This window comes from Aegilops tauschii, chromosome 4 (assembly GCF_002575655.3).
Source record: "Aegilops tauschii subsp. strangulata cultivar AL8/78 chromosome 4, Aet v6.0, whole genome shotgun sequence".
Taxonomy (NCBI): domain Eukaryota; kingdom Viridiplantae; phylum Streptophyta; class Magnoliopsida; order Poales; family Poaceae; genus Aegilops; species Aegilops tauschii.
Window position 1 is genome coordinate 478043887 of NC_053038.3, and position 27410 is coordinate 478071296.

General features: G+C 46.7%; 2 protein-coding genes across 11 annotated transcripts; one reads left to right on the forward strand and one right to left on the reverse strand.

Annotated features, from left to right (window-relative positions):
* Positions 1 to 4223: 4223 nt before the first annotated feature.
* Positions 4224 to 10255, forward strand: LOC109735158 (protein STRUBBELIG-RECEPTOR FAMILY 6). The gene is made up of 16 exons (XM_020294361.4): positions 4224 to 4660; positions 5661 to 5793; positions 5881 to 5952; positions 6040 to 6114; positions 6202 to 6273; positions 6362 to 6433; positions 6765 to 6836; positions 6924 to 6989; positions 7065 to 7130; positions 7204 to 7490; positions 7578 to 7864; positions 8288 to 8559; positions 8971 to 9106; positions 9326 to 9456; positions 9557 to 9713; positions 9816 to 10255. The coding sequence occupies exons 1-16, from the start codon at positions 4537 to 4539 to the stop codon at positions 9954 to 9956; spliced, it is 2163 nt and encodes a 720-aa protein (XP_020149950.2). The 5' UTR covers positions 4224 to 4536; the 3' UTR covers positions 9957 to 10255.
* Positions 10249 to 15176, reverse strand: LOC109735157 (ATPase 10, plasma membrane-type). 10 transcript variants are annotated; one of them, XM_045227988.1, is made up of 18 exons: positions 15123 to 15176; positions 14895 to 15042; positions 14688 to 14807; positions 14497 to 14604; positions 14239 to 14376; positions 14011 to 14145; positions 13736 to 13915; positions 13430 to 13636; positions 13215 to 13334; positions 12987 to 13106; positions 12787 to 12909; positions 12555 to 12659; positions 11748 to 12428; positions 11572 to 11653; positions 11320 to 11480; positions 10880 to 11236; positions 10651 to 10808; positions 10249 to 10548 (listed from the first exon to the last, which is right to left on the reverse strand). In XM_045227988.1, the coding sequence occupies exons 2-18, from the start codon at positions 14961 to 14963 to the stop codon at positions 10464 to 10466; spliced, it is 2949 nt and encodes a 982-aa protein (XP_045083923.1). In that variant the 5' UTR covers positions 14964 to 15042; positions 15123 to 15176; the 3' UTR covers positions 10249 to 10463. The 10 variants fall into 10 exon arrangements, 8 of the variants coding, with proteins under 8 accessions (XP_045083923.1, XP_045083924.1, XP_020149949.1 ...); XM_045227989.1 differs by having other exon boundaries at positions 14895 to 14994; positions 15123 to 15175; XM_020294360.3 differs by lacking the exon at positions 15123 to 15176 and having other exon boundaries at positions 10249 to 10545; positions 11748 to 11780; positions 11880 to 12428; positions 14506 to 14604; positions 14895 to 15100.
* Between the last annotated feature and the right edge of the window lie 12234 nt (positions 15177 to 27410).

Below are 27410 nucleotides of genomic sequence, written 5' to 3' on the forward strand. Positions count from 1 at the left end.
GCCGAGGCCACGGAGACGATTCACACGCCGCCTTGGGCGAGGAAGCCTCCGTGCCCTCATCATCGAGAAGCGAAAAGAGGAGGACGGTGCACACCCTAGCAAGGGAGCAACCAGGCGGTCTGTGCCACGGCCGGACTGCCCCCCCCCCCCCCGGTCCCCTCTCAAAGAGGAGGAAGAAGGCAATGACAGGTCGGACAGCTTCAGCAGTGAGAAGATCCAGCTTTATCTATTTGACGTCTTTGACCGCTAGTTCTGCGACAAAGATGGCAAGGGCAACCGTGGATGAACTTTGTACGTAGTTTTAGTATGTAGAACATGTCATTTTTGGGTAGTTTGATGGCATGTAAGACGTTGTTGAGCATGCCGAATTTTGATGGTTCGATGGTGTTAGGGCATATTTCTCCCTTAGTAGTTTTGGTGATTGATGACAATGCATTTTACGGACTAATCGTGTGCATTGAGCATTTTAGATATTCTAACATATCGCACAAGACGATTTATTCCCCTCGATGATAAAGAGTGAAGTCGGTTGTTTCCGGTCGATTTGAGTCGTAGGAAAACAGCACTATTAAGAGGGGACCCACTTTGGAAAGGTTAGGGTGGAATCAACACGTAAGCATATCCTATGCACCCACATGACCCTTCTCGCAACATTGGAGTTCCTATTGTTTTCTGCCTTGGGCTTTGTTGAATTACCCGAACGGTAGTACCGCCCTGGGCAGCGGTAGTGCCGCTTGTGCGGTACTCCAGCAGTCCAGTGCCGCGGGCACTACAGCTTATCTTTGCGCTACTGTGGTTGTTTCTGCATTTGCGGTAGTTGGGCGGTAGTAGAGCGGTAGTACTGCTTCAGCGGTACTATGGTGCCAATACTGCCCCACTACAGTTGTCTTCTCTATAGCCGAGAGGAATTAGCGGCAGTAGGGCGGTAGTACCGCTTGGGCGGTACTTTCGCAGTCTACTACCACACTCACTCCCGCTTATTTAGGTGCCTTTGTAACCCATTTCCACTCCACGGTAGTACCACTCCATGCGATACTTCTGTCCTACCCGCCCTTTACTACCGCTGGTTCTCTGTGTCCTGAGACACTTAGCGATAGTACCGCTAGTGAGGATGGTAGTATTGCTCCGGCGGCACTATCGCTCCTGTACTTATGTACTCTCACGCTACACCTAACTACCGCCCCAAACGGTAGTACCGCCCCCATAAGTGGTAGTACCGCTTGTGTGCGACTTGTGGGCAGATAACGGTTGGATTTTCCCCACTATATAAAGGGGGTGTTCTTCCCCAAGAAGACCTACATTTTATCCCCCAAGCTTCATTGTTGCCCTAAACTCCATTTTTGCCCAATCTCTCTCCCTACCCAACAAAACTTGTTGTTGCTAAGGCCCCAGTCTACACTTTCACCAAGAGATATTTGATTCCCCCAGTAATCCCTAGCGGATCTTATTACTCTTGGGTGTTTGGGCACCTTAGACGAAAGATATCACCTCGGAGCCACAATCCATTGTGGTGAAGCTTTGCGGTGGTGTTGGCAGCCTCCAATTAAGTTATGGAGAAAGCCCCAATCTTTTTCAAACACCAAAAAGCGGTACCTGATATCATCTTATTACTTTTTCAAACCATTTTGACCTGACAGAAAATGGTGTGGACGGGCAAAATCTTGAATAGTGGGAACCAACTAACTGCAAAGCCATAAAAAATTTCTTAAAAATATCTATAGCTCCTTTTTTTTTCTATCAGAAGGATTGTGCAATATCTTGTCACACATTATTTTGAACGCATCTTCGAATCACACATAAAACCCGACGAAAATCGACAACAAAAATGTATATCTTGTGTTCCTTAAAAAAACTATACAACTGATGGTTGTAAAATACAAGCACCAAACTTACATGTCAAAGACTGAAACTATATCACCGAGCATACGCGTTAACGAGTCGTCTTTGTATAACCCGTCGCTCTACTCCGTAACGGGAAAAATGAACATGTTAGATTTGACGGCAAAACATCGTGTGCATCCTTGACTAAAAATTTGTAAGAAAATTGGAATTCTTCAAACTATTTCATGTTCCCTACGCGAGTCATTTGATATGTGGAATTGAATTCTACACGTGTTTTTTTCATAACAATTCATCGGAAGCACTTGTTTTCCTATGTTACGGCTAAATAAACTTTGATGATGCAAACACAACCATATAGAATTCAATTAGAATGACATTGCAATCACTATGTGTTTACTAGTTAGCACGCTTGTGTGTTTGTTGTTATGGTGTGCTGGTCCTATGATGCCATAGCACGACGACTTTCTGACAGTCAACTACAACAAATTTTGCCTGACTCCAGTGAGGGAGGAATAGTGACGGCAGGGCGCGCCTTCAGCTCGCTTCGGTGTTTCTAGTCGTCGCTAGATGATTTACGAATTTGGGTATAATTTTTATTATTTCTGATATTCATTGTACTGTCATGATTGAAAATGAATAGATAGGAAGATTTTTTTCTTTTAAAAAAAAGGAGGTGCCAATGACAGTTTACTTTTATGTGTTTTTGCTTCACGAGACCAAGCTAGTTAATAACAACATTTTCCTTTTGTTTTTCTAAATACAGCTTTATTTGCTCGATCATCTCATGGAAGCAATGATTACAGTTTCTAGACTAGTAGCCGTTTTTCTCATGAAAATATGTGTCCTATTTATATCATAATGAAGATTTTTTTTACAATTATATCCATAATGAAGATTATAGTATGAGCCACGTAAATACCGACGGATTAAACAACGAGACACAAAGCCATGATTACAGTATTCTCTACGTCAATCTCATAAAGTAGCAACAACCTCGTTCGTATTAAACAATGGGTTTAATAACATAATTGGCTCTCATAAGAGGGCAGCCCACGACGTTAGACGCTCATGAATTATTAGCCCTTACTACGTGGGGGTTAAACAACACGACAGAAAACCATGATTACAGTATTTTGCGAACCAATTTGTGGTCGAATGATAAGGAGGGCAGTGGGCATCGGAGTTCAAGTCCCAGACTTGACCTAGGATTCGCATTTTTCTGGATTTATTCCGGATCTTCCAGCGGTATGAGTTCAACGGAAGGAGACGCTTCCGTCGACTACAAGGATGCACGTTGCGACTTCCTCCATCTCAAAGTGATTGCGGAATAGGTCTCTCGGATTTGCTCGTAAGAGTAGCGTGTGGATGCGTGTGCCTGTGTATGAGCGTTTGCGTTGGTACTGTGTAAAAAAAAGCTTAGGGGGTGTTTGGTTCAGGGACTTTTTAGTCCCAGAGACTAGAAAAAGTCCCTAAAAAGTCCCTAGAAACCAAACGGGAGGGACTTTTTCTACAGGGACTGAAAAAGACTCTACTAGAGAGTCTTTTTTGATTAGTCCCTGGGACTAGAAAAAGTCCTATGACTTCTGAACCAAACACCCCCTTACAACATTAATCTCATGAGACTAGCCACAATGGGTAGTAACATAGAGTAGTAACATACACATTTCCCTAGACTATGTTACTACCTCAATAGTGGGTAGTAACATAAGTGTGGTAACATGCAAAGCTTCATTTATTACGTTATAGACTCATATTGCATTGGGACATGTGATGTTACAGTAACTAGCTAAGTTACTAGTACTACATCTCTCCTCATTAACTCATTGCCACATAAGCAAAATTGCTGAGTTGGACTCGATGTTACTACCGAAGTTACTCCCACTCTGGCTAGTCTGAAGTACTCCTCCCTTGGTCGTCGGAAAAAGCTGTGGCAACAACCTCGTTTGGATTAAACAAAGGAATATAATCGGCTCGTATAAGAGGGCAGCCCACGACGTTACGCGCAATACCGACCTGTGACCAGCCGATGATAATTCCGTTTAAACCATAAACCAACAACAAAAGTCGGTAATTTCAAAAAAAAAAACAACAAAAGTCGGTTTTGGCGTGCAATGCAGGACACACGCGGCTTGCTTGACCCTCCGTTGTCACCGTGAGCTGCCACGTGGTGGTGATCGGGCCGGCACGCCGCGCCCGCGCCGTGCTCTCCAGCCCAGCCCAGCCCAGTCGGTGATTATTTACCAACAAATCTCATCTCTGGCGTTTTCATTCCGAAGACGTGTTTCCACTCTTGAAGAAGCTGTCCCGGATTCTCTGGCTGAGCGGGTCCCGCCCTCGCTGGATGCCCAAAATGCCCCCGGTGACCTCATGAGACCCGGGGAGCGAACGGGGTTCTCGTCCCGTCTCCGCCCGTCCATCCGCCCCACTCTCCTCTCACCTCACCTGGTCCGGTGCCAGCTGCTGCCGTGCTGCTTTCCGTTGTTGCTCGGTTCAAGAACACGGGCGCACGGAGGGTTGAAAAAGGGGGGAGCCACCCAGCAACGACGGCATAAACCAAATCAATCAGTCAGCCGGACTCGCCTGGAGATTGGAGGAGCCAAAAAGAGAGTGGGGAGAGCTTCTCTCGGTCAGCAACCAAAGCGCGTCCCCACCCCCTCTGCATTGAGGGAGGAGGGCATTTGGTGCGGGCGGGAGATGGGGACGAGGAGGAGGGGTGGCGGAATGCCGGGCGCGGCGTCGCTGCTGCTCCTGGCCTGCTGCTGCTCCGTCTGGCCCCGGGCGCAAATCTTGGTCGCCGCCACCACCGACGCCACTGACCGTGAGTTATCAAGAACCTACAACAAACCCCCCCTCTCTTGCCTGCTTTCTAGTCTTGTAGTACAGCTCTGGTAGATGGTTTTAGCAAGGGGGAAAGGCGAGGGGTCTCGTCCATTCTTCCCCCCTGTGTTATTCAAGTGCTTGCGCCGCCAGCCAGATGGGGTTGCTCGTGGGAGCCGCGAACGGCTAGATTCAGCCTTTTCTTTCGGAATGGCGAGATAGATGATTGGACTGCTTTCTTGTAGCCGAATCTTGGCTTCTCCCGCTCATGCTTTCCCCGCATGTTTCTGCTTATTGGCTTTTGATGCGCTGGATGGATTTTCGCAAGAGGCCTAGATTTGGAATTTGGATCCGCCCCCTGCAGTGCCAACAAGATGATGTGTGAATCCGGCAGTTTAGATTAGGCATGGTCCATTATATCAACCCCCCTCCCTCCTCCTTTGTTTCTGATAGTTTTGGTTGTGAAAGCAGGCGATTGGCTGATTTTAGTTTGCTACTTGTGTTTTTCCCTCCTACTCCAGCTATTATTAGGTGGTGTGCTAGCACATTTCTTTTATAACTTTGACGAGTAATTTGAGCTAGGGATTCTTTCTCTTACTCTTTGAATCTTGATATAGTTGTGTAGGTTATGAAGGAGTGATTCTGAGCACAAGAAAAACATTGGATGGATTTTGGTTTAGATTTTCCTTCTAAGAAGCTAAAGTCGTTTTCTTCCCACCTACCTTCTAGATGTGACACTACCTTCTCCATAAATTTTTTTTTTGCATTTAGCTGGATCATGGAAATTGCTGTAGTGTGGGTCCGATTGATTTGCTCTTCACCACTAGATTACCTTTCCAGTTTTTGTTTGTGTTCTATTTACCGCCTTTAGTCCTCATGATGTTTGAATATAATCCGTGCATAGATAGATATATATCCTGCTATTTCAGATTACAAATGAAACATTCTTGTTTAGTGACATCCCTGTCTATTGTAGTAACTCGTCGCTGTCTTACATGCAGTTACTGCTCTCAACACGCTCTTCACTAGCTTGAATTCTCCTGGGCAGCTCAAAGGCTGGCAAGTGAACGGCGGTGACCCTTGCGGGGAATCGTGGCAGGGCATCACTTGCTCAGGATCGTCGGTTACAGCAATGTGAGTCTAGTGAAGCAAAAATAGGTTGCTAAACCGTGTTCAGTTCTTGCTCCCTCTTAGCATATTTTCCTTTGTTTGATGATGCAGCAAACTGCCAAGCTTGGGGCTGTCCGGGAATTTGGGCTACAATATGAATACCATGAGTTCATTGGTCGAGATGTGAGCACCCACACTTAAAATCTTATGCTCAACCTTGTTTGCTGTGGGAGTTCAGTTGATAACCATCATCTTAAAAAAATCATGCAGTGATATGAGCCAAAACAGCCTTGGTGGTGGACAAGCGATACAGTACAATCTCCCCACAGCTAAGCTTGAGAGGCTGTAAGTTCCTCAGATGAAGTCACACACTTGATTTATTTTTTCTCAACTGTTGTTGTCTCTAGCTGTTAAAGGATTCTTGTTTTGCAGCAATCTCGCAGGAAACCAGTTTGGTGGAGAGTTGCCCTACTCGATTTTCTCGATGAATAATCTTAAGTATTTGTGGGTATCTTTGCAGCCAGATGTAATCGTTCGCCTTGGAGTTTGTATCATCTAGTAGGACTAACTGAAGTTTTTTTGGTGTATGCAGAAATCTTAACCATAACCAGTTACAAGGAAAAATGACCGACGTATTTTCCAACCTTGGTAGCTTGACAACAGTGTGAGTACATTTTTTATGTGAATTATCAGATGTGTCTTAACTTGTATTGTAAAATCTCTCTCTCTCTCTCTCTCTCTCTCTCTCTCTCTCTCTCTCCCTCCCTCCCTCCCTCGTGTTCATGTTCTACTCCCTCCGTTCCTAAATATAAGTCTTTCTAGTGATTCCACTAGGTGGACTACATACGGAGCAAAATGAATGAATCTACACTTAAAATGCATCTATATACATCCGTATGTGGTTCATAGTGAAATCTCTACAAAGACTTATATTTAGGAACGGAGGGAGTAGATGTTTCGATTCTCTTACTATTTTCATGTGCAATGTGATGCAGGGATCTCTCCTTTAATTCTCTTACTGGTGACCTACCAGAAGGTTTAAGTTCACTGTCAAGTGTTAAGACTCTGTAAGAAATGGAGTCACATTCTCTATCCACATATCCTATTAGAGTGCCATGCATCTAAGTATCTAACCCTGTCTTGGTACTTCTCAGATATTTGCAGAACAATCAGTTGACCGGTTCTATCAATGTCCTAGCTGATCTTCCCCTTTCTGATCTGTAAGTAACCAACATCAAATTTATCGATGATTTATTTACATATGCATCATCATCTCATATCTTGCTTACCTGTAGGAATGTTGCAAATAACCGCTTCACTGGTTGGATTCCTAGTCAGCTTAAGAAGATAAATAGTCTACAGTGAGTCTCTTGATTTTCTAATGTGCAATTGTTAGAGAGGTATATCCTAAACTAATATGGCGCTTATGAGTAGGACTGATGGTAATTCTTGGACTACGGGACCAGCTCCACCGCCACCGCCATTTACAGCTCCACCTTCAAACCGTCGGAAGAGCCCAGCTAAAAAAGACAATGGTTCATCATCTTCTGATGGAAAGTCTGGAATAAGTGGCGGAGCTGTAGCGGGCATTGTCATATCTTTGCTGGTCGTCGGAGCAATTATTGCATTTTTTGTGATAAAAAGGAAGCGCAAATCTAAAAGGGAAGAGCACTTTGAACAGCACCAGCCATTCACTTCATTCCCTTCAAACGAAGTTAAAGGTCAGTTAGCTTGACATTTATCATACTAGAGAGATGTTTTTTCTAGTTGGCTAATCTTGTGACTGATTGCTTCTACGCTTGCTGCAGACACGAAGCCTTTTGAAGAGTCAACCACAATAGATGTGGACTCTTTGGCTTCCCCTGCTTCAGTTGGTCTGAAGCCACCTGCCAAGATTGAACGCAACAAGTCATTCGATGATGATGATGACTTCTCAAGCAAACCCGTCGCAAGGAAAAGCAGTACAAAACCTATAAAGGCAGTTGTTTATTCAGTTGCAGATCTACAAATAGCAACAGATAGCTTCAGCATGGACAACCTTGTTGGAGAGGGTACTTTTGGACGTGTCTACAGGTCACAGTTCAACGATGGAAAGGTATTACATCTGATCGCTGGTTCTGTATATTTCTGAAAGCACATGAATGTTTTCTTTACTTGTATTCTTAAAGCCTTCGCAACAGGGGTTTCAAGTAGTCATGTGGTAACATGTCTGCAATAGGTCCTTGCCGTAACATTTCCTCTATGCATGATCTTCACATTAGTGAAAGGGTGGAAATTATACTGATCTATGACAGGATTTATGTGTTCCAAGCATAACATATTAACATCAGTCTTGTTATGGAGAAGAACGAAGGAGCATAGAAGCATCCCTCATAATTTGGATGTTCTTTTGGCGCTTAATGATACCTTCTCCTGATATTGTATTTTTGCCCTTCTTTAAATGTATTTAGATAGTGAAAAACAGAAGATTGAGCCATTTAAATATATGTCGCTTACTGTTCTTGTTTACTTTGTTCAGGTTTTGGCCGTGAAGAAACTAGATTGTACTGTAATACCATTCCAATCATCTGAAGACTTTGTTGAACTGGTCTCAAACATTTCGATTCTGCACCATCCGAATCTCAATGAGCTTGTGGGCTATTGCATGGAACATGGACAACACTTGCTTGTGTATGATTTCCACAGGAACGGATCACTTCATGATCTACTTCATCTTTCAGACGAATACAGCAAGCCACTTAGCTGGAACTCCCGCATTAAGATCGCACTAGGCTCTGCCCGTGCACTGGAGTAAGTGGCAGTGAACTATATATGTTGATCTGGTTGGTATGATGTCGTGTCTTGTGTGTCCAGATCTAACTGGACAAGCTGAGTGACTATTGCTAGCGTTCAAAATACTAATTTATCATCTTTTGGTCAATGATAGTCAATTTAAGTAATTAACATGCTTGTCCTGTCCATATCATGTGCTGCCGGAAGCATTTTTCGCAAATTATATCTGGACTTTTGGATGCATGTCTTTTCTACATGTTTTCTTAGTGCAACATTTTAGTAAGACATTGTCACGTAGTATTGACTGAATGGTTCAAGAATATTCTCCAACAATGATTTGTTCATTACATAATCTATTGTAACATATATGTTTGTTCCGAAATATCATTTGTAGATGCCTTACCATCCCACTGTAAATATAATTTGCAGGTATCTTCATGAAGTATGTTCTCCATCCGTCGTTCACAAGAATTTCAAGTCATCCAACATTCTGCTCGACTCAGAATACAACCCACACGTTTCAGATGCTGGACTTGCAAGCTTTATTCCTGATGCTGAGTTCCAGGTCTGTTCAGTGTACTCCAAGACCCATTTTAGAGGATTGCTTGCATAGTTGCATGCTTTTAGAACTCAGTAAACAAATAGCTCTTGGCTTGCTAAGCTATTTTCTATGTATTATAGATTATTATGATATGCATGAACTATATACAATTCTAGCTTAGCATTTTACACATTCTGGTGCATAATGATTGCCTAATGTCCACCACCAAATAAACCTCTGCAGACAGCAGAACAGAGTGCCGGGTGCACTGCCCCAGAGGTGGACATGACTGGCCAGTACACAATGAAGAGCGATGTCTACAGCTTTGGGGTCGTCATGCTAGAGCTTTTGACGGGACGCAAACCATTCGAAAGGTACCTTCTTATTAGCCATGACCAGTTTTCGGCTAGGGCATGTTTACAAATTTAGCAATTTATGATCCGAGATGTGATCGCGTGACTGTTTGCGTTACAGCTCCAAGCCTAGGTCAGAGCAGTCACTCGTGCGGTGGGCGTCTCCCCAGCTCCATGACATCGATGCGTTGGACAGGATGGTGGATCCTGCGCTCAAGGGCCTGTACCCTGCCAAGTCTCTGTCCCGATTCGCTGACGTGCTCGCCTTGTGTGTCCAGGTAGAGGACTTCACTCAACCATCTAAAGCAAATTTGGCATACAAAACCAAACATACATGGAGTAAATAAATAACATCGGAGCCTTGGAACTATTTTTTTCAGGCTGAGCCAGAATTCAGGCCACCGATGTCGGAGGTGGTGCAGGCGTTGGTCCGTCTCGTGCAGAGGGCCAACATGACGAAGAAGATGCTCGACGGCGATGCTTCCCGCCGAGGCGATGACCAGGACCAGGATTTCATATGATGGAAGCACAACCAGCCCTTCTAATATATCCCCTGATATCGCAGCATCCTGAGATTGTATTTGTTTATTTCTTCTAGCGCCTAACCTGGCCGAGAGAAGAGTGGAGGAACATAGCAGAATTGGTTTCCGGTTTTGTCAGTACATATCACACAGGTTTCGCCTGATTTATTATACCCAAGTGTTAGTGTTGTTTGGCTGTGCCATGTCCACAAGTCAGCATCTTGGTGTCATCCTGTTAGGACTTATGTACAGATGCTCCAAATAAACATATCCATGGGATCAGGTTTGGTGATTTTCAAGAGAGGAATCACTGTCATCAGATCATTGGATATTAGCCATACTATTACTGAACCTGTTCACACCAAATCTCTGCAGCAAGCTAATGATGCACCCTCCCTTATTTATTTAGTAATGACACACTACTAGGAATATGTATGTATGTATTCAGGCCAAAAACACATTAGTCGGAGTAGTAACAAAGGTTCCACAGTCAACTTGTGCAGATCATCAAACGGAGTGAGCCGACCGGGCGCGCTTGAGCTTCATCACAGACTCGAGGTGCGCCCTTGGCGAGTGCGTTTCTCCCAGCCTGCTAAGGAAGCAAAAGGCCATACATTTCTTCAGTAACCTTTGCTACGAGTCTTCAGTAGCATTGCACTATCCACGGGAGCAAAACCTTGTGATCTTGTTGTACCTGGCGATCTCGGCGCGCCGCCTCGCTTGCTCTGCGACGGCGGAGCGTGGCGTCCTGCTGCTGAGGAGATGGTCAGAGAGCGCCCGCCGCGCCGACAGCGCCGCCCCCCGCCGCTCCTCCTCGCCGTAGTAGTCTCTCCTCCTCCTTGCAAACGCAGCCTGAAGAGAGTGAATCAACAGGTGCAGACATGCATGAACGGAGCCTGTGACAGGCGCGCCGAAGAACGTACCTTCCGGTCGAGGAGCAGACTCCAGGCCTCGCCGCTGAGGGCGTAGCGGACGGCGACCTTGACGGGGTCGAGCGGGAGGTAGGAGACCAGGCTGTAGAGCCATATGACGCCCGCCCACCGCCACCCGACGCCGCTGATCGACGCGAAGCCGACGGCCGCGTACACCGCCACCAGGGTCGCCACCAGCTGCGCGACGGCGAAGGCGCAGACGAGCAGGGTCCCCGGCCGGTCGAGGAAGGAGAGGCCCCGGCTGCGGGTCACGAATATCAGGGCCTGGCTGGTGATGCTCACCTGCAGGTACACCGCCGACGACACCTCCTCCGCGTCGCCCTTCAGCGACCGCACCCCGAAGTGAGACTGCAGCAGTTTCAGAACCATCTCAGTGGTTAAAAGAGATGTTCATCGGTTCAGCCTTGGATGTTTGGGTTTCTGGTGGTAACCTCGAAGAACGTGGTTCTGGTGAGCGCCCAGTAGAAGAGCACCGTGACCAGCGCGAGGTAGGTGCCGATGACGACCCCGGTCGCGAATATCTCGTTGAGCTTCCAGCTGTCCGGGCTCCCCGACGGCTTCACCCGGTCCTTGGATATCGCCATGATCGTCCCTGATGAAAGCATTTTAATCAGGCTGTATGTTTCAGTATATGGTCTGAAACTTGGCATGGTAAAGTTCAGAGATGCTGCTACATTAATTACCATCGTTGAGTATGGCTATGATGAGCACCATGAATGGCGGGAAGTCGTACTCCCATATCGACGCCAGAAGAACAAACCCAACCTGCAACCATACGAGTCAGATACGAAGGAAGATCACTGGAACTGCTACTACCGGATTAATAATCATGCTAATTGATTTGCTGCTGCGTTCTTACCACTATTCGTATGGTGATGCACACGGCATAGATCTGCATCGGCAAGGTAGAAATCATCACAAGCAAATCCCAGTAACCGAACTGAACATTTGTGGTGCTGGCAATGGCGTGGCATGGAGGGCCCAGACGCACCGTGTAGTTCCTCATGCGCTGGAAGATGGCGCGGCTGGTGAGGACGGCGCAGACAATGACGCCGAGGCCGGGCTCCGTCAGCACGATGTCGGCGGCGGCCCGGGCGGCGTCCGTCGCGTCCGACACCGCGATGCCGATATCCGCCTTCTTCAGCGCCGGCGCGTCGTTCACGCCGTCGCCCGTCATCCCGCACACGTGGCCGCTCGCCTGCAGGAGCCGCACGATCTCGTGCTTGTGCTCCGGGAACACGCCCGCGAACCCGTCCGCGCTCTCCACCAGCTCCTCCACCGCCGCCGCCGCCCCCTCGTCGCCGCCGCGGCGGCCGAACAGCGCCGCCGACGGGTGCATGTTGGTCCCCGTCCCGAGCCGCCGGCCGGTCTCCTTGGCGATCGCCAGGTGGTCGCCGGTGATCATCTTCACGCACACGCCCAGGTCCAGGGCCCTGCGGATGGTGTCGGCGCTGTCGTGCCGCGGCGGGTCGAACAGCGGCAGCACGCCGCAGAAGACCCACGGCCCGCCATCGCCGTGCCTCGATCTCTCCGGGACCTCCTGATCTCAGGCATCAAGGCGATCCGGCGTAGTACTTCAGAATTCAGAATGCAACAGTGTACATTCGCCAGCAGAAACTGAAACTGGCCTTCAGAATTCAGAATGTATGTCACTAGGAAGGAATACCTGGTAAGCAACTGCTAGTGAACGGAGGCCCCTCTCCGCGAAGCTGTCGACGACCCGCTGCGCCTTCTCGGCGATGTCATCCTTGTTGAAGCACAGGTTGAGGATCTGTAAGATGACCAACATCAGATCAGATGTTCAACACTGTAAATTGTAAGTCCCATGTTGAAAGATGGCAGTCAGCATCACTGATGAGATACAGTGATGAACTTCTTCAGTAAGGCAGAGGGAGAACCTGCTCAGGAGCACCTTTGCTGACCCGGAACCAGTTGCCGCCAGAATCAATGTATGTTATGGCCGTCCTCTTGTCTACCGGATTGAACGGGAGAAAGTGAACTTCGGTAATGTTTGCGCGTGCCTGAGGAAAGAGCAGGTAAAAAATTTGTGACCCTTTATTAGTGTGCAGGCTCAAAGCAAGTGAAGAGATTCAGAAACCTCTTTGGGATCAGAAAGCATATTTATGATGGCCATATCGATTGCATCTTGATTATCCACTCTTGATGCTCTTGCAGCCAACAGAATGATCATGTCCCTGTCCATTCCTCCGCTGAAAACCTGTACCACAAGGATGGATCAGCGTGCATGCCAAGTCTTACACTGCTGATAAATATATCTCAGAATTTTCAGGATGAATATACTCTTTCTTTTAAGGTAAGAAAGTACCTCGACTAGGTTTTTGTCGACGGTAAGATGGTTGAGAGTGAGAGTCCCAGTTTTGTCGCAGCAGAGAACATCCATTCCGGCCATTTCCTCGATGGCTGTCATTCTTTTGGTGATGGCACCCTGCAAAGTTCAGAATAAATTCAGTGATATTATAGTATTAGGAGTACACATTTGTTTGTTAACTGAAGAAAGGTGATGGCAATATCCAGACACACCTGTTGAGATAGGCGATGAGAACCTATTGCGAGCGTGACCGACAAAACCGTCGGCATCGCGATCGGTATCCCTCCGATCAGAAGAACAAGCACATTGTTGATCCCCTCCCGGTACGACCGGTGCTGGACCGCGAACATGATGATAACCTCAACGATCACCCCCACCGCAATCGAGCAGATACAGAAGTTGCCTATGCAGGTAAGTACCTGAAATTTCCAATAGAAAAATTCAGCTCACGCCACAGACATTTCTCTGCAACTAATGCTTAGCACATGTGATCACATTATGTAGTAATGATGGTTCACCTTCTGGAAATGGCCAACAACCTCTGTGGAGTCCACCAAATGAGCCGCCTTCCCGAAGAACGAGCGGATCCCGGTCGCGATGACGACAGCTTCGATCTCACCATGCTTGCAAGTTGAACCAGTGAACACTAGGTCGCCGGTCCTTTTGGTGACAGGAAGTGATTCTCCAGTGAGAGCTGACTACAAGATGGTAAGAAACAGAAGGAGACCAAATCATTTTGACAGAACAATCTGATATCTTTGGCGTGAATGGCATATGCAGTAAGTGTGATTGCCTGATCAATTTTGAGAGGATCTCCCTCGAGTAGCCGCGCATCTGCAGGGACAATGTCACCAAGCCTAATGCTGATGATGTCCCCGGGTACCAATACAGAGGCATCCATCTCTTGCCATTGCCCATCTCTAAGAACCTGCAGGCACAGCCATGCATAAACAGTCACGTCAAGATCAGATTAAACCAAGGCAACCATCAACTTTCATGTTACATTGTTACTCGTACCAACCTTTGTTCTAGGCGCCAAGCGGGCCATGAGCGAAGCCGCGGCATTCCCGGCATTGTTCTCCTCGATGAAGCTGATCGTCGAGTTGATGATCAGAAGGCAGACGATTCCCACAAAGTCCTCCCAGTCAGGACCCTGACTCTGGAGAGAGAAAAGGTGAACGCCTTATTAATCTACCACTTCTCTTTTGTTGCTGAAAAACAGATTACTTTTTCCAGAGATTTTCTTGACTGAAATTGGTGACAGGACATAGCATAGTACTTCACTTACACCCCCATTTGCCAAGACCAATGCCATCACAGCTGCTGCCTCCATCACCCAGGACAGAGGGTTCCACATGAAGCTGATGAACTTGAGAACCTTGTTCTCCTGTCAGAAATAAAAATGAGGAATTCACAAGAGGTACATCTTCCAGAAAAACAGCAAGTAACTAGCAGGGAAGATGAATTTACGCGCTTCTCCTCCAGTCGGTTAGCGCCGAACAGCTGCAACCGCTCCGCGGCATCCGCTGAGGAGAGACCACATCGAGACGTGCTCAGCTGCTCAAAAACTTCTTCGAGGGGCAGGTTCCCCTGCAGACACGCCATTGGCATGAACCACATTTCCACAGAATGAAGTTAATGTGCAGTATATATCCTAACTGAATGTACCTGACTTACCAGATCAATGTCTTGGGTGCTGAGACTCTCACGTCCAAGCAGAGGTTTTCCCAGCCCGTCGTCATCCATGCTTCAGCTCCGAAGCCGGCGGCGCCGAGATCTGCAGTTGGTGATCGGCGGAGCAGAAGTAGATCAGTCGTGAGCAGATCTGCACATTCGTCTTGATAAGAAGTTTGGGACTCGCCGGTGAAGAATCTGATGGAATGGAGCTGGCGTTGGGAAGCTTACCGTGTGTGGCTCTTGTCGATGAGGAGTAAAGCGGGAGAGAGGGGGTGAGCTGCTGCCCTTTTTCCCGCCATTTGGGAGCATGGCTCGGCCAGCCACAACCACCGTTCAAACTTGCACTGCAGTCAGCCGACGGTCGCGTCAAACCAACCGGTCGAGTAGACAAAACACGGCGATGTCATCTGTAAGTGTTGTTTTGGTCATTAAAATATGTTGTTGTGCACGGATAAATGCAGGGTGATAGAGGTGTCATCTGAAAGAATCATGCAAAACGACGCACGGGTGGTTCCGTCAAGTGGCATACCTCTGCGGCTTATAAAAGAGCAAACATTATCTTCTCTAAACGCACCCTATGAAACATGCGCAAACCTATTACCACCGGTTAGGCTCACTAAACTAAGTCTAACAACTAGTCTTAATCTAATCCGTTTTGTGTGTGCGCTTTGTAGTTTACATTGACGGATTCCCCCCTCCCCCCTCTCGAGGCGCTCCCGCGGGCGCCCCTGGGAGGGAACCCTAGTGCCGCCGCCCCCGTCCCTCCGCCCCTTCCTCCCTCCCTCGCCGTCGCCGGTGGCGTCGCCGGCCAAAGGCCGCGTAGCGGCTCTCTCCCTCGCGCGGGTGGCGGACGTCGCGGGGCGGCCTCCCCTGCTCGGTGGCGTCGGGCGCCGGCTTGCCTTTGCTCCGGCTTCCTTCCTCCGCCTCGCCCCCTGGTGACCTGTCGGCGTCGTCTCCTCTCCTCCTCCCCCTCCGGCTGGTGGGGCTCTGGAGGCCCGGGGGCGTGCTGGCGGCGGATCTGGCGCCCCCTGCCCAGATCCGGCGGGTGATGGCGGTTGGCGGCTGCAGGGGCGACCGGCGGCCCCTCTAAGGTGGTGGTGCTGCAACCGGGGTTCTTCCTCTCCGGTGGGGTGGCTGGGCACCGGCTGGACCTGGCCAGGGCGTGGAGATGCGGGGGGTGTGTGCGCGCGGCCGGTCTCTTGCTGGATCCGACCGGATCTGGCGTTGGGGGCCGGCCGGCGGCGCGTGGAACCGTTGGTGCGTGCCGGGCGGCTCCGGCGCTTGGAGCTCGCCGGGCGACGCGGGTAGGGTAGCAGCCGGGCATGGCTGTTGCTTCGGACGTGGGCCGCGGCGTGGGGAGGTCCGACGTGCTCTCCCGGTGTCGTGGCGGCCTCACGGTGGTTGACGGATCTGCCCGCGGCGGCGGCCGGCTTCTCCAGCGTCGGCTCGTCTGTGTTCGGGCCGTCTCGGCCTTCGCCCCATCTGTTGGGGAACGTAGTAATTTCAAAAAAATTCCTACGCATACACAGGATCATGGTGACGCATAGCAACGAGAGGGGAGAGTGTGTCCACGTACCCTCGTAGACCGAAAGCGGAAGCGTTAGCACAACGCGGTTGATGTAGTCGTACGTCTTCATGATCCGACCGATCCAAGTACCGAACGTACGACACCTCCGAGTTCAGCACACGTTCAGCTCGATGACATCCCGCGAACTCCGATCCAGCAGAGCTTCATGGGAGAGTTCCGTCAGCACGACGGCGTGACGACGGTGATGATGTTGCTACCGACGCAGGGCTTCGCCTAAGCACCGTTACGATATGATCGAGGTGGAATATGGTGGAGGGGGGCACCGCACACGACTAAGAGATCAAGAGATCAATTGTAACCTTTCCGAATTCCCGGCGAATATACTCCCCGGCGAATTCCCGTAACTCTCCGGTACTCTGAAAAATACCCGAATCACTTGGAACCTTTCCGATGTCCGAATATAGTCGTCCAATATATCGATCTTTATGTCTCGACCATTTCGAGACACCTCGTCATGTCCCCGATCTCATCCGGGACTCCGAACTACCTTCGGTACATCAAAACACATAAACTCATAATACAAATCGTCACCGAACGTTAAGCGTGCGGACCCTACGGGTTCGAGAACTATGTAGACATGACCGAGACATGTCTCCGGTCAATAACCAATAGAGGAACCTGGATGCTCATATTGGCTCCCACATATTCTACGAAGATCTTTATCGGTCAAACCGCATAACAACATACGTTGTTACCTTTGTCATCGGTATGTTACTTGCCCGAGATTCGATCATCGGTATCTCAATACCTAGCTCAATCTCGTTACCGGCAAGTCTCTTTACTCGTTTCGTAATACATCATCCCGCAACTAACTCATTAGTTACAATGCTTTCAAGGCTTATAGTGATGTGCATTACCGAGTGGGCCCAGAGATACCTCTCCGACAATCGGAGTGACAAATCCTAATCTCGAAATACGCCAACCCAACAAGTACCTTCGGAGACACCTGTAGAGCACCTTTATAATCACCCAGTTACGTCGTGACGTTTGGTAGCACACAAAGTGTTCCTCCGGTAACCGGGAGTTGCATAATCTCATAGTCACAGGAACATGTATAAGTCATGAAGAAAGCAATAGCAGTAAACTAAACGATCAAATGCTAAGCTAACGGAATGGGTCAAGTCAATCACATCATTCTCCTAATGATGTGATCCCGTTAATCAAATGACAACTCATGTCTATGGCTAGAAACTTAACCATCTTTGATTCAACGAGCTAGTCAAGTAGAGGCATACTAGTGACACTCTGTTTGTCTATGTATTCACACATGTACTAAGTTTCCGGTTAATACAATTCTAGCATGAATAATAAACATTTATCATGAAATAAGGAAATAAATAATAACTTTATTATTGCCTCTAGGGCATATTTCCTTCAGTCTCCCACTTGCACTAGAGTCAATAATCTAGTTCACATCACCCATAGTTCACATCGTCATGTGACCAACACCCAAAGGGTTTACTAGAGTCAATAGTCTAGTTCACATCGCTATGTGATTAATACCCAAAGAGTACTTAAGGTGTGATCATGTTTTGCTTGTGAGAGAAGTTTAGTCTACGGGTCTGCCACATTCAGATCCGTAAGTATTTCGCAAATATCTTTGTCTACAATGCTCTGCACGGAGCTACTCTAGCTAATTGCTCCCACTTTCAATATGTATCCAGATTGAGACACAGAGTCATCTGGATGGGTGTAAAAGGTTTGCATCGACGTAACTCTTTAGGACGAACTCTTTATCACCTGTATAACCGAGAAATATATCCTTATTCCACTAAGGATAATTTTGACCGCTGTCCAGTGATCTACTCCTAGATCACTATTGTACCCTCTTGCCAAACTTATGGTGAGGTACACAATAGGTCTGGTACACATCATAGCATACTTTATAGAACCTATGACTGAGGCATAGGGAGTGACTTTTCATTCTCTTTCTATTTTCTGCCATGGTCGGGTTTTGAGTCTTCACTCAACTTCACACCTTGTAACACAGGCAAGAACTCCTTCTTTGACTGTTCCATTTTGAATTACTTCAAAAAAATTGTGAAGGTATGTACTCATTGAAAAAACTTATCAAGCGTCTTGATCTATCTTTATAGATCTTGATGCTCAATGTGTAAGCAGCTTCATCGAGGTCTTTCTTTGAAAAACTCTTTTCAAACACTCCTTTATGCTTTCCAGAAAATTTTACATTATTTCCGATCAACAATATGTCATTCACATATACTTATCAGAAATGCTGTAGTGCTCCCACTCACTTTCTTGTAAATACAGGCTTCACCGCAAGTCTATATAAAACCATATGTTTTGATCACTTTATCAAAGCATATATTCCAACTCCGAGATGCTTGCACCAATCCATAGATGGATCACTGGAGCTTGCTCACTTTGTTAGCACCTTTAGGATCGACAAAACCTTCTGGTTGCATCATATACAACTCTTCTTTCAGAAATCCATGTAGTTTTGACATCCATTTGCCAGATTTCATAAAAGGTGGAAATTTTGCTAACATGATTCGGACAGACTCAAGCATCGCTATGAGTGAGAAAGTCTCATCATAGTCAACACCTTGAACTTTGTCAAAAACCCTTTTCGACAAGTCTAGCTTTGTAGATAGTAGCACTACTATCAGCGTCTGTCTTCCTCTTGAAGATCCATTTATTTTCTATGGCTTGCCGATCATCGGGCAAGTCAACCAAAGTCCATACTTTGTTCTCATACATGGATCCCATCTCAGATTTCATGGCCTCAAGCCATTTTGCGGAATCTGGGCTCATCATCGCTTCCTCATAGTTCGTAGGTTCGTCATGGTCAAGTAACATGACCTCCAGAACAGGATTACCGTACCACTCTGGTGCAGATCTCATTCTGGTTTACCTACGAGGTTCAGTAGTAACTTGATCTGAAGTTTCATGATCATCATCATTAGCTTCCTCACTAGTTGGTGTAGGTGTCACAGGAACCGGTTTCTGTGATGAACTACTTTCCAATAAGGGAGCAGGTATAGTTACCTCATCAAGTTCTACTTTCCTCCCACTCACTTCTTTCAAGAGAAACTACTTCTCCAGAAAGGATCCATTCTTAGCAACAAAGATCTTGCCTTTGGATCTGTGATAGAAGGTGTACCCAACAGTCTCCTTTGGGTATCCTATGAAGACACAATTCTCCGACTTGGGTTCGAGCTTATCAGGTCGAAGCTTTTTCACATAAGCATCGCAACCCCAAACTTTAAGAAACGACAACTTTGATTTCTTGCCAAACCATAGTTCATAAGGCGTCGTCTCAACGGATTTAGATGGTGCCCTATTTAACGTGAATGCAGCTGTCTTTAATGCATAACCCCGAAACGATAGTGGTATATCGGTAAGAGACATCATAGATTGCACTATAGCCAATAAAGTACGGTTATGACATTCAGACACACCATTATACTGTGATGTTCCTGGTGGCGTGAGTAGTGAAACTATTTCACATTGTTTTAACTGAAGGCCAAACTCGTAACTCAAATATTTTACCTCTGCGATCATATCGTAGAAACTTTTATTTTCTTGTTACGATGATTCTCCACTTCACTCTGAAATTCTTTGAACTTTTTAAATGTTTCAGACTTGTGTTTCATCAAGTAGATATACCCATATCTGCTCAAATCATCTGTGAAGGTGAGAAAATAACGATACCCGCCGCGAGCCTCAACATTCATCGGACCACATACATCAGTATGTATGATTTCCAACAAATCTGTTGCTCGCTCCATTGTTCCGGAGAACGGCGTCTTAGTCATCTTGCCCATAAGGCATGGTTCGCAAGTACCAAGTGATTTATAATCAAGTGATTCCAAAAGTCCATCACTATGGAGTTTCTTCATGCGCTTTACACCAATATGACCCAAACGGCAGTGCCACAAATAAGTTGCACTATCATTATTAACTTCGTATCTTTTGGCTTTAATATTATGAAAATGTGTATCACCACGATCGAGATCCAACAAACCATTTTCATTGGGTGTATGACCATAGAAGGTTTTATTCATGTAAACAGAACAATAATTATTCTCTAACTTACATGAATAACCGTATTGTAATAAACATGATCCAATCATATTCATGCTCAACGCAAACACTAAATAACATTTATTTTAGGTTCAACACTAATCCCGAAAGTATAGGGAGTGTGCGATGATGATCATATCAATCTTGGAACCACTTCCAATACACATCGTCACTTCACCCTTAACTAGTCTCTGTTCAGTCTGCAACTCCCGTTTCGAGTTACTACTCTTAGCAACTGAACCAGTATCAAATACCGAGGGGTTGCTATAAACACTAGTAAAGTACACATCAATAACATGTATATCAAATATAGCTTTGTTCACTTTGCCATCCTTCTTATCCACCAAATACTTGGGGCAGTTCCGCTTCCAGTGACCAGTCCCTTTGCAGTAGAAGCACTCAGTTTCAGGCTTAGGTCCAGACTTGGGTTTTTTCACTTGAGCAGCAACTTGCTTGTCGTTCTTCGCGAAGTTCCCTTTTCTTCCCTTTGTCCCTTTACTTGAAACTAGTCGTCTTGTTAACCATCAACACTTGGTGCTCTTTCTTGATTTCTACCTTCGTCGATTTTAGCATCGCGAAGAGCTCGGGAATTACTTTCGTCATCCCTTGCATATTATAGTTCATCACGAAGTTCTAGTAACTTAGTGATAGTGACTAGAGAATTCTGTCAATTACTATTTTATCTGGAAGATTAACTCCCACTTGATTCAAGCAATTGTAGTACCCAGACAATCTGAGCACATGCTCACTGGTTGAGCTATTCTCCTCCATCTTGTAGGCAAAGTACTGTCAGAGGTCTCATACCTCTCGACATGGGCATGAGTACAAAATACCAATTTCAACTCTTGGAACATCTCATATGCTCCGTGGCGTTTCAAAAACGTCTTTGAAGCCCCGATTCTAAGCCGTAAAGCATGGTGCACTAAACTATCAACACTACAAAAAAATACACTTCCGTGATGATACGTGTTTGTCACAGTAGGTCGCGTTTTTTGTCATGCATGTACATCCATGACAAATTTATGATCAAGATAGTCATACATGTGCTGTCGTAGAAGTGTTCCATGACATTACCAAAATTATCATCACGGAAGTGTCCACTTCCATGACGATAAATCGCGCGTCACAGAAGTGCTTTCGTCAAGGGTGACCGACACGTGGCATCCACCATAACCGAACGTCGTTAAGCTATCGGGTCGGGTTTTGGATCCGATAACCCGTTAACAGCCCCGACCAATGGGGATTTTCCACGTGTAAAATCATCATTGGCTGGAGGAAACACGTGTCGGCTCATCGCTGGGACAGATGTCATCCACTCATTGGACAGAAGGCGCCTATGATACGTCGACGCGTGGCACGGCCCAACAGTGGCCCATTCCTGTGAAAAGGCCGGCCCGTTTGACTTGGTCAAAAGTTGGCGGGCCGGCCCATGGAAAGCCTGTTAACGGCCTGTTCGCATATAGCCCATTTACAGCCCGCTAACCCAAGGCCCGTTACGCCCTATTCGAATTAGGCCCAGTAGCGTCATCTGGGCCATCCAATATGATTCCAGCCCATTTTCACTTCTGGCCCATGTATGGCCCATGACGTCTTTCGGCCCATATGAGGCCCTATGTAACTCTTGGCCTATTAACGGCCCGTGCTGAAACTGGCCCGTAATGAACAGTGTATTACTTTACACCCATTAACGGCTCGTGGTGAAACTGGCCCGTAATGAACAGTGTATCACTTTATACCCATTAACGGCCCGTTATTCCGTTGGGCCGTTTCCAGCCCATGTTATCTTTCGGCCTTCTCAGAGCCAATTTATTCTTGGGCTATTTTCCAGCATTCGTTTACTTACGGCCCGTTACTGTCATTTTCTGCTTGTGGGCCAAATTCAGCCCGTCGTTAGAGTCGGCCCGTTTGTGGTTCGTTAATACGTTGGGCCGTTTTCATAGCGTCATCAATACGGCCTATTAACGATGGCCCGTTATGGTCGGCCCATGAACGGACGATTCCAACTCTAGCCCGTTTACGGCCAGAATGCGGTCTGTTTGGCCCATGTTTGGCCAATTGATGGTATGGCCCGTAGAAGGCCCATTGTTTCTACGGCCCGTAGAAGGCCCATTGTTTCTACGGCCCGTAGAAGGCCCACTGTTTCTATGGCCCGTAGAAGGCCCACTGTTTATACGGCCCGTAGAAGGCCCACTGTTTATACGGCCCGTAGGAGGCCCAGTGTCACTACAGTAAATAGACCGTGTTTTTACTCCCACAGATACTGCCATCACTCCCTCCAATTGAAATGGCTGATAAACAAGAAAAGTAATTGAATGTACAGACATTGTAAGATAGACAGGTGCAATGGATAGTAGGGAAGAAAACAGGGCATGAAATAATTCACATTTATGTTGTCTAAGCAAACAGAATAGCAGGACATAATTTCACATATATGATGGCTAATTAAACAGGATAGCATGACACAATTTCACATGTATGATGGCTAACTAAACAGGATAGAATGACATACTTCAAAATATGATGACTATGTAAACATGATGACATGATATAACTATACGATGTTGTTGGAAATATGCCCTAGAGGCAATAATAAATTGGTTATTATTATATTTCCTTGTTCATGATAATCGTTTATTGTCCATGCTAGAATTGTATTGATAGGAAACTCAGATACATGTGTGGATACATAGACAAAACCATGTCCCTAGTAAGCCTCTAGTTGACTAGCTCGTTGATCAATAGATGGTTACGGTTTCCTGACCATGGACATTGGATGTCGTTGATAACGGGATCACATCATTAGGAGAATGATGTGATGGACAAGACCCAATCCTAAGCCTAGCACAAGATCGTGTAGTTCGTTTGCTCAGAGCTTTTCTAATGTCAAGTATCATTTCCTTAGACCATGAGATTGTGCAACTCCCAGATACCGTAGGAATGCTTTGGGTGTACCAAACGTCACAACGTAACTGGGTGGCTATAAAGGTGCACTACAGGTATCTCCGAAAGTGCCTGTTGGGTTGGCACGAATCGAGACTGGGATTTGTCACTCCGTGTAAACGGAGAGGTATCTCTGGGACCACTCGGTAGGACATCATCATAATGTGCACAATGTGACCAAGGAGTTGATCACGGGATGATGTGAGTTACGGAACGAGTAAAGAGACTTGCCGGTAACGAGATTGAACAAGGTATAGGGATACCGACGATCGAATCTCGGGCAAGTAACATACCGATAGACAAAGGGAATTGGGTACGGGATTGATTGAATCCTCGACATCGTGGTTCATCCGATGAGATCATCGCGGAGCATGTGGGAGCCAACATGGGTATCCAAATCCCGCTGTTGGTTATTGACCGGAGAGTCATCTCGGTCATGTCTGCATGTCTCCCGAACCCGTAGGGTCTACACACTTAAGGTTCGGTGACGCTAGGGTTATAGAGATATTATTATGCGGTAACCCGAAAGTTGTTCGGAGTCCCGGATGAGATCCCGGACGTCAAGAGGAGTTACGGAATGGTCCGGAGGTAAAGATTTATATATGGGAAGTCTTATTTTGGTCGCCGGAAAAGTTTCGCACTTTATCGGTATTGTACCGGGAGTGCCGAAAGGGGTCCGGGGGTCCACCAGCCCCGGGGGGCCACATGGGCTGTAGGGGGTGCGCCTTGGCCTATATGGGCCAAGGGCACCAGCCCCAAGAGGCCCATGCGCCAAGTGATAAGGAAAAGGGAGAGTCCTAAAGGGGGAAGGCACCATCGAGGTGCCTTGGGGGGGAAGGACTCCTCCCTGGCCGCACCCTTCCTTGGAGGAAGGGCCAAGGCTGCGCCCCCCCCCTCTCCCTTGGCCCTATATATAGTGGGGGGAAGGGAGGGCAGCAAGGCCAAGCCCTGGCGCCTCCCTCTCCCTCCCGTGACACATCTCCCTCCTCCCGCAGCGCTTGGCGAAGCCTTGTTGGAATCCCGCTACTTCCACCACCACGCCGTCGTGCTGCTGGATCTCCATCAACCTCTCCTCCCCCCTTGCTGGATCAAGAAGGAGGAGACGTCGCTGCTCCGTACGTGTGTTGAACGCGGAGGTGCCGTCCGTTCGGCGCTAGGATCATCGGTGATTTGGATCACGACGAGTACGACTCCATCAACCCCGTTCTCTTGAACGCTTCCGCTCGCGATCTACAAGGGTATGTAGATGCACTCCTTCCCTCTCGTTGCTAGTAAACTCCATAGATTGATCTTGGTGATGCGTAGAAAATTTTGAATTTTTGCTACGTTCCCCGACAGTGGCATTATGAGCTAGGTCTATGCGTAGTTTCTATGCACGAGTAGAACACAAAGAAGTTGTGGGCGTAGATGTTGCCAATTCTTCTTGCCGCTACTAGTCTTATCTTGTTTCGGCGGCATTGTGGGATGAAGCGGCCCGGACCGACCTTACACGTACGCTTACGTGAGACAGGTTCCACCGACTGACATGCACTAGATGCATAAGGTGGCTAGCGGGTGTCTGTCTCTCCCACTTTAGTCGGAACGGATTCGATGAAAAGGGTCCTTATCAAGGGTAAATAGAAATTGGCATATCACGTTGTGGTCTTACGTAGGTAAGAAACGTTCTTGCTAGAAACCTATACAAGCCACGTAAAAACTTGCAACAACAATTAGAGGACGTCTAACTTGTTTTTGCAGCATGTGCTATGTGATGTGATATGGCCAGAAGATGTGATGAATGATATATGTGATGTATGAGATTGATCATATTCTTGTAATAGGAATCACGACTTGCATGTCGATGAGTATGACAACTGGCAGGAGCCATAGGAGTTGTCTTTATTTTTTGTATGACCTGCGTGTCATTGAATAACGCCATGTAAATTACTTTACTTTATTGCTAAGCGCGTTAGCCATAGAAGTAGAAGTAATCGTTGGCGTGACAACTTCATAAAGACACAATGATGGAGATCATGGTGTCATGCCGGTGACGAAGATGATCATGGTGCCCCGAAGATGGAGATCAAAGGAGCAAAATGATATTGGCCATATCATGTCACTATTTGATTGCATGTGATGTTTATCATGTTATGCATCTTATTTGCTTAGAACGACGGTAGTAAGTAAGATGATCCCTCACTAAAATTTCAAGAGACGTGTTCCCCCTAACTGTGCACCGTTGCGAAGGTTCGTTGTTTCGAAGCACCACGTGATGATCGGGTGTGATAGATTCTAACGTTCGAATACAACGGGTGTTGACGAGCCTAGCATGTACAGACATGGCCTCGGAACACATGCAAAACACTTAGGTTGACTTGACGAGCCTAGCATGTACAGACATGGCCTCGGAACACAAGAGACCGAAAGGTCGAGCATGAGTCGTATAGAAGATACGATCAACATGGAGATGTTCACCGATGATGACTAGTCCGTCTCACGTGATGATCGGACACGGCCTAGTTTGACTCGGATCATGTATCACTTAGATGACTAGAGGGATGTCTATCTGAGTGGGAGTTCATTAATCAGATGAACTTAATTATCATGAACATAGTCAGAAGGTCTTTGCAAATTATGTCATAGCTTGCGCTTTAGTTCTACTGGTTGAGATATGTTCCTAGAGACAATTTAGTTGAAAGTTGGTAGTAGCAATTATGCGTACTGGGTCCGTAAACTGAGGATTGTCCTCATTGCTGCACAGAAGTCTTATGTCCTTAATGCACCGCTCGGTGTGCTGGCCTCAGCGTCGTCTGTAGATGTTACGAAACATCTGACATACACGTTTTGATGACTACGTGATAGTTCAGTGCGTAATGCTAACGGTTTAGAATTGTGGCACCAGAGACGTTTTTGAAACGTCGCAGAACATGTGAGATGTTCCGAAGACTGAAATTGGGATTTCAGACTAGTGCCCACGTCAAGAGGTATGAGACCTCTGACAAGTTTCTTAAGCCTGCAAACTAAGGGAGAAAAGCTCAATCGTTGAGCATGTGCTCAGATTGTCTGAGTACTACAATCGCTTGAATCGAGTGGGAGTTAATCTTCCAGATGAGATAGTGATGGTTCTCCATAAGTCACTGCCACCAAGCTATTAGAGCTTCGTGATGAACTATAAATATCAAGGATAGATGATGATCCTTGAGCAACTCGCGATGTTTGACACCGCGAAAGTAGAAATCAAGAAGGAGCGTCAATTGTTGATGGTTAGTAAAACCACTAGTTTCTAGAAGGGCAAGGGCAAAAGGGATACTTCATGAAACAGCAAATCATTTGCCGCTCTAGTGAAGAATCCCAAGGTTGAACCCAAACCCGAGACTAAGTGCTTCTGTAATGAGGGGAACGGTCACTGAAGCAGTACTACCCTAGATACTTGGTAGATGAGAAGGCAGGCAAGGTCGACAGAAGTATATTGGATATACGTTATATGAATGTGTACTTTACTAGTACTCCTAGCAGCACCAGGGTATTAGATACCGGTTCGGTTGCTAAGTGTTAGTAACTCGAAATAAAAGCTGTGGAATAAACGGAGACTAGCTAAAGGTGAGATGACTATATGTGTTGGAAGTGTTTCCAAGGTTGATGTGATCAAGCATCGCATGCTCCCTCTACCATCGAGATTTGGTGTTTGCGTTGAGCATGATTGGGTTATGTTTATCACAATACGGTTATTCATTTAAAGAGAATAATGGTTACTCTGTTTATTTGAATAATACCTTCAATGGTCTTGCACCTAAAATGAATCTCGATCGTAGTGATACACATGTTCGTGCCAAAAGATATAAAATAGTAATGATAGTTCCACATACTTGTGGCACTGCCATTTGAGTCATATTGGTATAGAACGCATGAAGAAGCTCCATGTAGATGGATCTTTGGACTCAGTCGTTTTTGAAAAGATTGAG